The sequence below is a fragment of the Haliotis rufescens genome, unplaced genomic scaffold (assembly GCF_023055435.1).
Source record: "Haliotis rufescens isolate VD_foot unplaced genomic scaffold, xgHalRufe1.0.p SCAF_18, whole genome shotgun sequence".
NCBI classification, from domain to species: domain Eukaryota; kingdom Metazoa; phylum Mollusca; class Gastropoda; order Lepetellida; family Haliotidae; genus Haliotis; species Haliotis rufescens.
In genome coordinates this window covers 6,749,341-6,761,909 of record NW_025963868.1, presented here as the reverse complement: position 1 = coordinate 6,761,909, position 12,569 = coordinate 6,749,341, and the positions used below count along the sequence as shown (strand labels likewise).

The 12,569-nt window shown below is 44.2% G+C and overlaps 1 protein-coding gene across 5 annotated transcripts in view; it reads right to left on the bottom strand.

Moving 5' to 3' along the window:
* Window positions 1-404: 404 nt before the first annotated feature.
* Window positions 405-12,569, bottom strand: part of LOC124149721 — a 70,134-nt gene continuing 57,969 nt past the window's right edge. For all 5 annotated transcript variants that reach the window (XM_046521468.2, XM_046521467.2, XM_046521470.2 and 2 more), the window contains exons 2-7: window positions 9,346-9,441; window positions 8,558-8,894; window positions 6,810-7,001; window positions 5,265-5,554; window positions 3,653-4,407; window positions 405-2,395 (exon numbers count right to left, since the gene is read on the bottom strand). In XM_046521468.2, coding sequence (XP_046377424.1) covers window positions 2,058-2,395; window positions 3,653-4,407; window positions 5,265-5,554; window positions 6,810-7,001; window positions 8,558-8,894; window positions 9,346-9,413 — 1,980 coding nt within the window. In that variant the 5' untranslated portion in view covers window positions 9,414-9,441 and the 3' untranslated portion in view covers window positions 405-2,057. The remainder of the gene's footprint in view (window positions 2,396-3,652; window positions 4,408-5,264; window positions 5,555-6,809; window positions 7,002-8,557; window positions 8,895-9,345; window positions 9,442-12,569) is intronic.

Below are 12,569 nucleotides of genomic sequence, written 5' to 3'. Positions count from 1 at the left end.
TCGTGTCAGAAGTTAGTAACGGTCGGCTTAATGATCTTCCCGAGGCAAGAGAGTAAACTGACGTTAAGAGTCCAGTCTCCACCCTTGCCGAACTAGGCTGGAATTCCTGGCCTCGATCGTAGTGCAACCAGTGGCTATTACCAGTTATGTCCCTTCTAAGCCTCTCCTATGGACCAATCAGATTCCACCTGTCGTATCACTGTTTCAAACAAAATGGCGGCGCCCAGTCAAGACGATCTGATCGCTAATCAAGATCATTATTGTGATAAAACGGGTCTTAGCTCGCGAAGTGCATCTAATCACGCGAGCACCTTGATAACAAACATAAAAAGATTTGGAAAATATCTGTTGACAAGGAGTTGGCGATGCACATGTTTTGCAAATCCAGCAATCGACCGAAATCTGCACGACAGTTTACAAACCGGATTTCGATTTCGGTGCGCGATTTTGATTGGACTATGCATAGACCCGTTAGTCCAGCCAAAATGTAACCATAATACCAGCCTAGTTCGGCAAGGGTGGAAATTGGAGTTTTATTGTCAGTAAACTTTCTTGCCTCGGGAAGATGAATGATGGACGAACTCAGTAAGTAACTCAGGTCGAAGGCGATCTCCAGTCAGCATTAGTATGGTGATGACATACAGAGGATCATATGCATTACCAATCTGGGATTCGAACCCAGAATCACAAGGACGCCGGCGCGAGCAGCGAACGTATAACCAGCTTGCAGCCCAACAATTTACTTACTGCAAGATGCTATGACTGACGAGAGCCAGTATAAGCTATAAGTATAAGTTATTGCTTTGATGAGGAATTATCTTTTCACAGTTTTATCACAGATTGATACATATATCACAAGCACATCAATAAAAATGACACACGACAGTTTATCACAAGGGCTGATGCACATATACATTATAGTGAGTGAGTGAGTTGGGTTTAACGCCGCTTTTAACATTATTCAAGTTATATCACGGCGTGTCACCTTAATGTGGGAGGAAAGCCCGAAGTGATGCAGGTCTCAGACATTTACCACTTCGGTGAAACCCACGAGCACGGGTATGGTGCTGACAAACCTAGAAACATAATCGGGGCGAACCAGGATTCGTGCCCCCAATTATAGGTTTCTGGCATGCCCAAGGGACGCAACTCTGCACAACGAATTGAGGCGCCTTAGACGACTGGGCCACAAGTACCACCGGGAAAATGGTTAACAGTTGACATAATATTGGATAACTAATAATGACATCTGTTAAACAATGTGTACGATGCATCACTGTGACATGACAAACCTGGCGCAACGAAGGACTGGGAGCCGTATTCAACCAACCACGTGGTATCTATTCTTTGGTGTTGTTTCACAACAATACAATTTTGTATGGACAAGACATATCTGTAAACTACACTCAGATTTGGATGAGCATTGAAAGAAATTACAGACAATAAGAGACATATGCCGAAGCGAAACTGACTGCTCCTAAATTCACACAAACACTCTCGGAGATCCACACAATCGGGCCAGTGCTTATGATTCTTAGCAGATGACAAACGATTATTTTTTTCTGGACGTAATATAAGAATGGAAGTGTACTGTGTACAGTTCAGAAATGCCTTGAAATGTCCCCCGTCTGCTGATTAGAAAGCCAGACATAACATGCCACATGAAAAGCTTTCTTGTACTAAGCACAGCTTCAATGCTAATCTGCCAATTAATTAGGCTAAACTGTCCCTTAAATTAAGTAATCCCAGAGGTACTTTGTAAAATATACAAACTCAAGTTATGTAGTTGCGTCTGGCAATAACCGTATTCACCGATTTACTAATTTCATGGGACGATCATGATGCAATCTGTCTTGGGTGGATACGACCCGATGAATAACTTATTATCTCCCTTTTCTGATGACGTCATTTCGAAGTTTTAATCCAGTCTGGAATTTGCGTTGACGATCCATAATACCAAATTCCGCTCTACGTTTTCTTTTTTAGGACTGGTTTCCTAACTCCTAAAGACCCTGTATGGAGACTACCCGATTGATTATTTCCCCTTAATGACGTCACTACATGATGAGGTGGAAGCAGTCAGGTCCTATTTCCTTGTTCTTATCGTGCATCTCTTGAACTGTGTCCGCGACTTCGGGTCTCCCCATGTCCCGAAGAGCTTCGGTCAACTCCGCCACAGCGCCGTTGCGTTTGTCTTTCAGGCGTCGCTTCCAGTACAGTAAAATTTTGTATGTGACGTCGGCCATGCCAAGGCCGTTACTGATGGCGTCGAATCCAAGACCAGTGATGGTGCTGTCTGGAAGGTCAAGGTGAACGGCCAGAGTAAGTCCTTCGGGTACAACACGTGCGATGTTCATCAAGCTTCTTCCGGTCAGGACACGTGACTCCTTTTCGGCTGTAAACATAGGAAATGTACAGCCTTGCATAAAATAAATTCTTTCTTATTGTTTCCATTGAAATCAATGTGATGTATCGATTGGATGGTGCGATATGATCAATATTTCTGCTACATCACGAAGGCCTTTAAATAAACGTGTGAACCGGTGGATGATGGCATGAGTACCTATCAACACCATCGGCAGTGGGGCCACCCAAGCTACATTAGTGAGTGTGTGAGTGAGTGAGTGAGTTTGGTTTTACGCCCCTTTTAGCAATATCCCAGCAATATCACGGCGGGGGACACCAGAAACGGGCTTCACACATTGTACCCATGTCGGGAATCGAACCCGGGTCTTCGGCGTGACGAGCGAACGCTTTAACCACTAGGCTACCCGACCGCCCCCTAGCCACATTAGTTGGCGATCGAGTGCCCTTGTTAGATAAAATATGATTCAACCCGTGAAGATCCGGGGTGAATAGGTCTTAAAAGGCGACTATGCTTGTCGTAAGAGGCGATTAACGGGATCGGGTGGTCAGGCTCGCTGACTCGGTTGATTGCATGTCATAGTGTCCCAGTTGCGTAGATCGATGCTCATGATGTCAATCACTGGTTCGTCTTGTCAGGACTCGATTATTTACAGATCGCCGTCATATAGCTGGAATATTGCTGAGTGCGGCTTTAAACAACAAAAGAAACAAACAAACGAACAGTATTTCAGTTATATCACGGTGTGTCAGCTTGATGTGGGAAGACAGCCTAAAGCGGTACAGGTCTTGGGCGATTAGGGGCGGTCGGGTAGCCTAGTGGTTAAAGCGTTCGCTCGTCACGCCGAAGACCCGGGTTCGATTCCCGACATGGGTACAATGTGTGAAGCCCATTTGTGGTGTCCCCCGCCGTGATATTGCTGGAATATTGCTAAAAGCGGCGTAAAACCATACTCACTCACTCACTCACTCTTGGGCGATTATCACTTTGGTGAAACCCATTAGCAAACCCACACGACTGCAGCGTTAGACAAACAAACAACAAGCAAACAACATAAGTCGGCTCTTACGACAAGAGTGGCCTACGAAAGATCTATTCTGACCCGGATTCAAGGCGGGTTCATCTTAAGGTATGCCAAAATACTTAGTCACAATACAGAACACACAGTTACAATCAATAGTTCTGGTCACCCTAATATATCTCTGCTATCCCACCACTCATTCATCATTAGTCCTGGGAGTAAGTCACACTTCATATCCTGCTCACGAACAAAGAACGATAACTCACGGATCTTGTTGGGTCGTATTGGTCGCGTCAACCTCTCGAGAGCACTGGCTGAGAAGGTTCGCACTTTCACTGGAGGTGGGGGTCGCTCTTCCTTGATTGGTTCCAACGGAAGGTCAAAGGTAACAGTTGGTTTCTCTGGCTCAGGTTCCGGTTCCGGTTCATCTGGTTTGAAATAGGCCTTGACCTTTTCCTCATCCAGTTCAAACTTGAATGTGAAGGACAAACGTTCCCGAGCCTTCTGCTCCTCGATACCAACAGGGACCAAGTTTATAACACCTTGCAAAGCCCGCTCCTCGTTAGTTCGTGGTTCTATTACAAACCTTCTATAACTCTCGGGTAGGTTCCTAAAGAATTGCAGTTGATTATTATCAAAATAGTCACTCTCTCCGCTCACTCGCACATCCCCCGTGACTTCAACCTCCCACTTACAGCCATCGTAGATCTCAAATCCTTCTGGCTCCTTTGCCTGGGGCTGCTGAGGCGGCGGGGGTCGCCTTCTGGAGGTAAACCTCTGTTCTGGTTCTTTGGGGAGTTCCTGTTTCGCTATATGCCGGAATCCGACCGACGACCGGGCGCTGGCTCTCACTTCCGTTTTGAATTCTGGGAAACATTCTATGACACCCATCCATGACTTATCTTTGAGAGATAAGAACACGGTTACTTCCCCTTTTTCTTTATTACTGCGTCCATCCAAAATTGGGATGGCGTCCTTCATTTTCTGCTTCCGGTCTGGTTTAGACTGACACACACAGAATCTGAAAATGAAATAGAAGAAAATGTTGCGTTACGCATCGACAGGGTTAGAAATTGGCACTAGTCCTGTAGTCCTTGCCAAACTGCCCAATAGTAAAGGTATCCTAAGGACTGGTAGAAATTTGCCATTTTTAAAGGTTTTGCTATATGTTATCCTTATAAGGACTAGTAGGCTGATACTGTTAGTTTCTACCGCTGAATATATATTCGACAATTATCGTCAACGTTTCCTTTTGACATTTCCCTCCTGACATATTTTAAACACAGAATTTATTATAAAATCAGTATGTAGGAGTTCATAATTTATCTATTACCAATGTTATTTCATTAAATAAAATGTATATAATCTGTTGTATTTTCATGACGTCAAATAAATTCGTCTGGTACACCACATCACGCCCTCTTTGGGAATTCTTATAAACTATTATATTCTGAAACAAATATCATGTGTAAGCCGTATTGAAGATCGGTAGTTATTGAGGGGGCCGACATCGTCCTTTCCTGCGCCAATTTTTGTTTTCGATCAGGAATCCTTATCCAAAGATAATTTTCGGTGAAAACGGCATACGTATTTGAGATAAGTGTTTAAGGGTGGGGTCGAAATAATGTTTTGTATTTGAAGTTAATCGGAGATGAAGAAGAGAAAATCTGAAAATCCGATATTATTGGCAGATTTTTCTAACGGTTGATAGAAGGAAAAGCTTGTGTATAACACAAGGGACGAGGGGACATGGTAAGCTCAACGAGTAAAGCTCACTCTTTGTTTCCCGTCATGACATGGTTGGAATATTGCACAAAACAGCGTAAAACCCAACTCACTCACTCACTCAGTACAGCCTCCATAGATTCCCTCACTCACCTTGACAGTGTTTTGACATCACAGGAGACGGTTGTTCGGGAGAACTTGTAGTTGCTGTCCACAACGCTCCAGCCATTGTCCGTCTTTACCACCACGGCGATGTCGGTACCGTTGTCATTCTCGACCTCAACACCGGCCGGAAGCGGAAGTTTGACTGTGACTGGCCGCCGGAAGTTGCACGGGAGTGTGGTCGTGATGTCCACGAACTCAGTGGCTGTCAACAGCTCACCACAGTCCACGGGGAAGTTTTTTTTCGAAAATGCTAATTTGTCAGATGGTATCGGCGTTATCTGAATGATGGAAAAAGGAACATGAAATAACTAGGCAAATGAAAATCAGCGTTTGGTATGGCCGACAAATTAAGGTGGTCCGGACAATAATTATGGGGCAACGGGGGTCCAGTCATCGTCGTCGTCGGTGCCGGAATTCTCTTGGCAAAGAAACTACCATGACGAGTGCCAGAAACCTGTGATCTGGGTTCTGATCCTGGTTCATATATTTTAGCAAAATGTCCGAGCACGTGGGTTTCACCGAAGTGGTAATCGTCTAGGACCTGTATCATTTCGTGAAATACCTGACATACTGGCGTTTTTCCATACCCTCTAACCCACAGGCAGTTTAGGTTTGGATTGTTTGATTTTTAACGCCGAACTCAGCAATATTCCAGCTATATGACGGCGGTCTGTAAATAATCGAGTCTGGACCAGACAATCCAGTGATTGACATCATGAGCATCGATCCACGCAATTGGGATCGGTGACATGCATCAACCAAGTCAGCGAGCCTGACCACCCGATTCCGTTAGTCGCCTCTTACGACAAGCATAGTCGCCTTTTACCCCGGATTTTTACGGCTCACTTTGAGGTAGTGATCGTACGACAGGGTTAAATGCTTGCCAAAAATACACTCATTTAAGGATATTCATTGAGTAAGATGTACGTCATTTTCTACAGAACAAGGCCTCTTATTGAGAAAGTATTGTCATGACATACATATAACACACTCACAGGGTTCGTATAACGACGTATTTGGGGGTTGAATTTCAAGTCAAGATGATCTTTTTAATGAGAAAACCCATTCAATTACAGATTGGGATCTTGAACCATCTATTATTCTGTAGTTGGATACAAACTCCAATTTCTAATTTGGGACATTTTTTGCAGACAATCCGTGTCTTCTCATCCAAATCCTCCCTTCCCATATTTGAACTGTACCCTCGTATGTCAAAGTGGAGTTACCCGCCCTTGATGCATACAGCAGCCCTTGCCCCTTACCACAACGCGAACTTAGATACACCACTCCCAACCCAGTCACCGAGACAACCCGATCTTATACACAGTGGACAAGCGTGGGTTGCTGGGAACCTTTTATATCCCTGAATGCCCACGGGGAAACGTTAACATACTAGGCTCACGGCAGTCGTAGCGCTAAGGTCGCTTTGTGGGTCGACCACTAGGGCCTAGGTTAGTTGTTTAACACAAGTCTCCCATATAGGGAACCATTCTTCCCCGGATTTCGCATAGTGCAGATGCCAGTATGTCCTACCTGTATGGAACAATGCATGCTGGTGTCGATGGACTTCTTGGGGAACCTGACACTGATGTGTCTGTTGAGCCTGGCGTTGTACAGGCAGCCCTGGGGGGACACCGGGAACATCTCTCTCTTGGGGGTGAAGGTGACGACAAACACCCCCAGACGGGCGATCTCAAGCTCGACAGACGGCATGCTGCTGTCCTCCTTGAAAGGAACACAATGTCGTTTATATACAGTACATGTAATTAACACATAGGGGCACGGGTGGCCCAGTCGTCTAAGGCGACGCGATTCGCTGTGCAGAGTTGCGTCCCTTGGGCACGCCAGAAACCTATGATTGTGGGTTCGAATCCCGGTTCGCCCCGATTATGTTTCTAGGTTTGACAGAACCATACCCGTGCTCATGGGTTTCACCGAAGTGGTAAACGTCTGAGACCTGCATCACTTCGGGCTTTGCTCCCACATTAAGCTGACACGTCGTGATATAACTGTTAAAAGTGGCGTTAAACCCAATTCACTCACTCACTAATAACACATTATACATTGCACTTAGGGGCGCACTTGTAGTATTCATGATTTTCTTCATACCAAATTATCTTTTTACAGCATTACTCGAACAAATTATTTTATTCGAAATCCCAGTATTATAGGCCACTATGATTACCAATTGTTGGAACATTTGACAACATTTCAGACATCAGAACTGCCAATATTAAAAGCAATAAGAACCAAAGACATTCTTGAATGTTTTCTTATTCGTTTGATAATCGATCAAACGAACACTTCTGATACCTCCGTAGCATTTCTTTCATTTAAACAAATTTGTTTATTCAAAATTCTAGAATAACTTGACTACTATAATTACCAATTATGGGAACATTTGAACAAATTTCAAAGAACAGAACTGCCAATACCAATAACAAGAACCAAAGACATAATCCTTATTCTTGGATGTTTTCTTATTCGTTTGATAAACGACCAAACGGACACTTCTGGTACCTCCGTAGCATTTCTTTCAAAGTAACAAATTATTTTATTCAAAATCCTCGTATAACTGGACCACTTTGATTACCAATTGTTGGAACATTTAAAGACAATTCAAAGATCAGAACTGGCAGTATAAATACCAACAAGAGCCAAAGACATACATACCCCTTATTATTGCATGTTCTCTTATTCGTATAATATTGTAAAACGAGTGAATGAGTATTATTTTACGCCGCTTTTAGCAATATGCAAGCAATATCATGGCGGAGGACACCAGAAATGGGCTTCACACATTGTACCCATGTCGGGAATTGAACCCGGGTCTTCGGTGTGACGAGAGAACGCTTTAACCACTAGGCAACCCGATAGCCCCTAATATAGTAAAATATTTTTTTTACAAACGATCAAACGAACACTCCTGGTATGTCCGTAGCATTTCTTTCATCTAACAAATAACCAAATGAATATTTTGCAGTTGTAGGATACGAAAACGACGTAAAGTGCTGTTTAGAGGTTACCGTAGCAATCGAACGTTGATTGCAAGCGCTGCTTAATCCCAAAATCGAGGCATTATCATCAAGCTTGTTTTAGCGTCACTGGGTTTGTGAACACACTAGGTAGCTATCACAATGGTGACAAGTTCAAAAGAAGGTTCCAGAGTGTGGCATTTAAGTCATTGCTACTACAGACATTCCAGCCTTTGCGTATCGCTTGATGGGTTCATTTTAAAATGCCAATGTGAGCGCTGTTCCTATACCATCAAGTGTATTTACCTTCTTGAGGAAACCAACGTCTACCCATTCCGCCTCGTCCTTCCATCTGCCCTTGACATTGAGCTCGTTATGCTCAAGGTCAACGTAGTAATATGGCAGTTGAACAATCACTGCCTTCTTCAGGGGGTGTACGGAAGATGACAAGATGAATATCTCGCTCGCCATATGCTCACTAGGCGGCAGCACTGGTACATGGCGCCATCTACCGGAGGGTGGCGCCACCTGGCATGTGATACTGTCTTTTTTACTGAACACTCCATCTGGTATCGAAATCTTTGCGCCAAGCGGAAGTGCAAAGTTGCCTCCTTTTTTTCCTGGTCCGTAGGTTGTTTTTAGGCTGTGAACAAAATAAATGTAATGTTAAAATCTATACGTTCATCTTGGGTCGTTACAATAAGATTCGTTACCTTTCTTAAAGAGGTTCCACGGTCAATTTACAGTCAAAGGAAATTCGATTCTCGTCGCATCTAACCCTGACCCTGACCTTCACCTCTTACCTTAAATCTGACCCAGACCCCTACCTCTGAGCCTGGTCTCTAACCCTTACTCTGACCCTGACCCCTTAAATAATTCTGACCCCTAACTCTGACCCTGGTCACTAACCCTTGCTCTGAAAAGTTTAGTTGTGTGACAGTTTAGTTTGCCGAAATACGTAGATTGATACTGCATGTTATTCTTTTGTGTTGAAACAAAATACAGTTTAATCAACATAGAGACGTCCATTGCACAGATGAATACTTTTACGGACATATAACATTTGACATACAAGAAAGAAGCTGTAAACTCACTTTGCTTCTTCCGTCATATCCGGGTGTTCCGTTGCCACGGAAACATTCCACGTGTTCTCCTTCCTCATGATGACGTCACAAGTAGGTGACCTTGACCTGAAATAGACGTCACTGATTAGAACAATATTATAACGATGAGAACCCCAAGCGAAAGTATAGGCTTTTGGGGGGGAATTTTGTGAGTGACGTTGCCACCCAACATAGTCTAGCGACGGGTTATTTCGGAATAGATCCAAAATCTAACTAAACAGGGCGCTATGTATGTAGTAATATTAAGTCTCGCCATGGGGACTCCGGAGAGCGGAAAGTCCGGGGTTCGATCTCCGACCGAGTCATACCAAAAGACGTTAAAAGATGGTACTTGTTGTTACCCTGTCTGGTGCTCGGCATTAAGAAGCTAAAACAAGGACTGGTCGGCTCGGAGTCAGTATACTGTGTCTGAGTGGGGTATTCATGTTAAACTGCGGCATGGTATCTCAGTCAGCTAGCACTATAAATCGGCATCAGTCCGGACTAGTACAAGCAGCCACACAAACACACTCACATACATGCACGTCGCTATATAAGTGCAATAATCCTGGACGCGACGTAAAACCCCATTTGACCTCACCTCACACCTTTGGTATGATACAAGTATCAATCCGTTAATGTTGCCCTAACCAAGTGTTCTTGGTTCTAACCAAGTGTGTCACAACTTCACACAAGGCCCTCGCTACAAGGGACTCTTGGTTTGAGAACAGCATTTTATAAAACAGAATAGCATACCCCCTCCCTCCAGAAGAAATGGTTGATCTCTTTTCCCGTATACAATTAATGACCAATCACATCTTCTAAACCCTTTTCTCAAAATATCACACTCGCTCATCTAACACATGCTGAAAAATGAAGTTCAAACCTGAAAGGTTTTGGCACAGACCGGACAAACAAAACTACATTACCAGCTCCTGTATATATGGGACATTATCAACATACACAGATGTCCCCTGCTACCCTACACGACCTGGGGGCACGGGTAGCCCAGTCGTCTAAGGCGCCGCGATTCGCTGTGCAGAGTTGCGTCCCTTGGGCACGCCAGAAACCTATGATTGTGGGTTCGAATCCCGATTCGCCCCGATTATGTTTCTAGGTTTGTCAGCATCATACCCGTACTTGTGGGTTTCACCGAAGTGGTAAACGTCTGAGACCTGCATCACTTCGGGCTTTCCTCCCACATTAAGCTGACACGCCGTAATATAACTGGAATACTGTTAAAAGTGGCGTTAAACCCTATTCTCTCTCTCTCTCTCTGCACGACCTACCAGTGATCCCGAGTCTTGCGTGGACAATGTACAACAGATACCAAAATGCGATTTATATACAACTTGAACTCTCCTCTGACCAATGCAACAACTATTTCAAATTCGAAGCCAATCAATTTCACGTAAACAAGTCAAGTTGAGATTTTCAATCGTGTTTGAAGATACGCTTCACTCACTCCTTTGTATCGGCCATTGAAGACCCTCTTGGGCTCCGTACAGTGTTACGACTCTCTTTCACGGCGGCTGTCACAAGGTCTTAACGCCTTTGTTAAAAGTCTGAGAAGTCGCCGTAATCGAATCACACCTGGAACACTCCTTGCTTTACTCGACAATGGTCTATTCTAGCGTAGGTGTGAGTTGGGGTTTCCCTTCAACGCGTGTGAGTCGGAATATAACATTTGACGCATGTATAAGTTCTAGAAACTCTTAACGGTGTATGATTAACGCTTGACTTATGTACACGTACGTTAGTTTGTTTGTTTGTTGTGTAACGCCGCTCTCAGCAATATTCCAGCTGTGTGACGGCGGTCTGTAGATAATCGAGTCTGGACCAGACAATCCAGTGATTTATATCATGAGCATCGATCCACGCAATTGGGACCGATGACATGCATCAACCAAGTCAGCGAGCCTGACCACCCGATCCCGTTAGTCGCCTTTTACGACAAGCATAGTCACCTTTTACGGCAAGCATGGGTTTCTGAAGATCTATTCTACCCCGGATCTTCTTGGGTCGATTCCCAAAATGGCGCTGCTTATGATCTTTAGTCAGTATAAGTAAGTGCCACACCCGTGCACTTCGGTTTTACCAAAGTGGAACCCTGTTGAGATTCTGGGTAGGAATTAGTACCCAGGGACGTACATGTTTGTCTTTAGAGGCGACTAAATGGATCGGGGCTCAGACTGCGCGATTGCGTGTCGTCATATCCCGACGCCGACGCCGAGGATCGTTAATGTGTAATTCTTCCGTCACAGCAGCGACTCAGTGACCATAAGGATTGTTGTTTGGAAGCATAGTCAGCAGCATCGCGTGACCTGTACATGGCTGGTTCTCGACGACACAAACCAGTGGTTGACAGCACGAGTGAGAATTCGCGAATACCGTGACGTCACATATTTTATAACCACCCCAATCACATATCTATAACCATCCTACCCTCATTCAGCACCCAAAGACACGCGGTGTAAGGGGCTTTGGATCTCTTCTGCATCTGTTATTAAGTTTATTTTAGTATAAAGGCCACAGGCCCAAGTACTATATAGATACGACCCATATAGCTTGAATATTGCTGAGTGCGGCGTTAAACAACCAACCACACAACAAACAACGTAAAGATCCCGGGGCAGAATAGGTCTTTAGCAACCCATGCTTGCCGTACAAGGCGACTATGCTTGTCGTAGGAGGCGACTAACGGGATCGGGTGGTCAGGCTCGCTGACCTGGTCGTGCATGTCATCGATTCCCAGTTGCGTAGATCGATGGTCATGATATCAATCACTGGATTGTCTGGTCCAGACTATAGCTGGAATATTGCTGAGTGCGACGTTAAACGACAAACAAACAAACAATATAGAAACATGTATTAAATACTTCTGCATCGGATTCACAACAAGGGACTTGTAGCTCATTGTTACTCGCTGTCTATAGATGGTTGATTTCAAATACGTTGAGGGACCTAACGAAAGGCATACATGCAGGATTAAAGCAATGTTCAATACAAGGTACGAGAAACGTCCTGCGAATAACTGCATATTCGCATACAGTACACATAAACGTCGCTCTTGTAGTTGATGATTTTGATGTAGTTCTTCAACAATGATGAACTGACCCAAGGCTTTTCCATTGTAAATATTTACTCTATCATGAAATTAAACTTATTGACATATATTTTACAGCTGGTATTACAAACGAATAAAAATTCTTTTC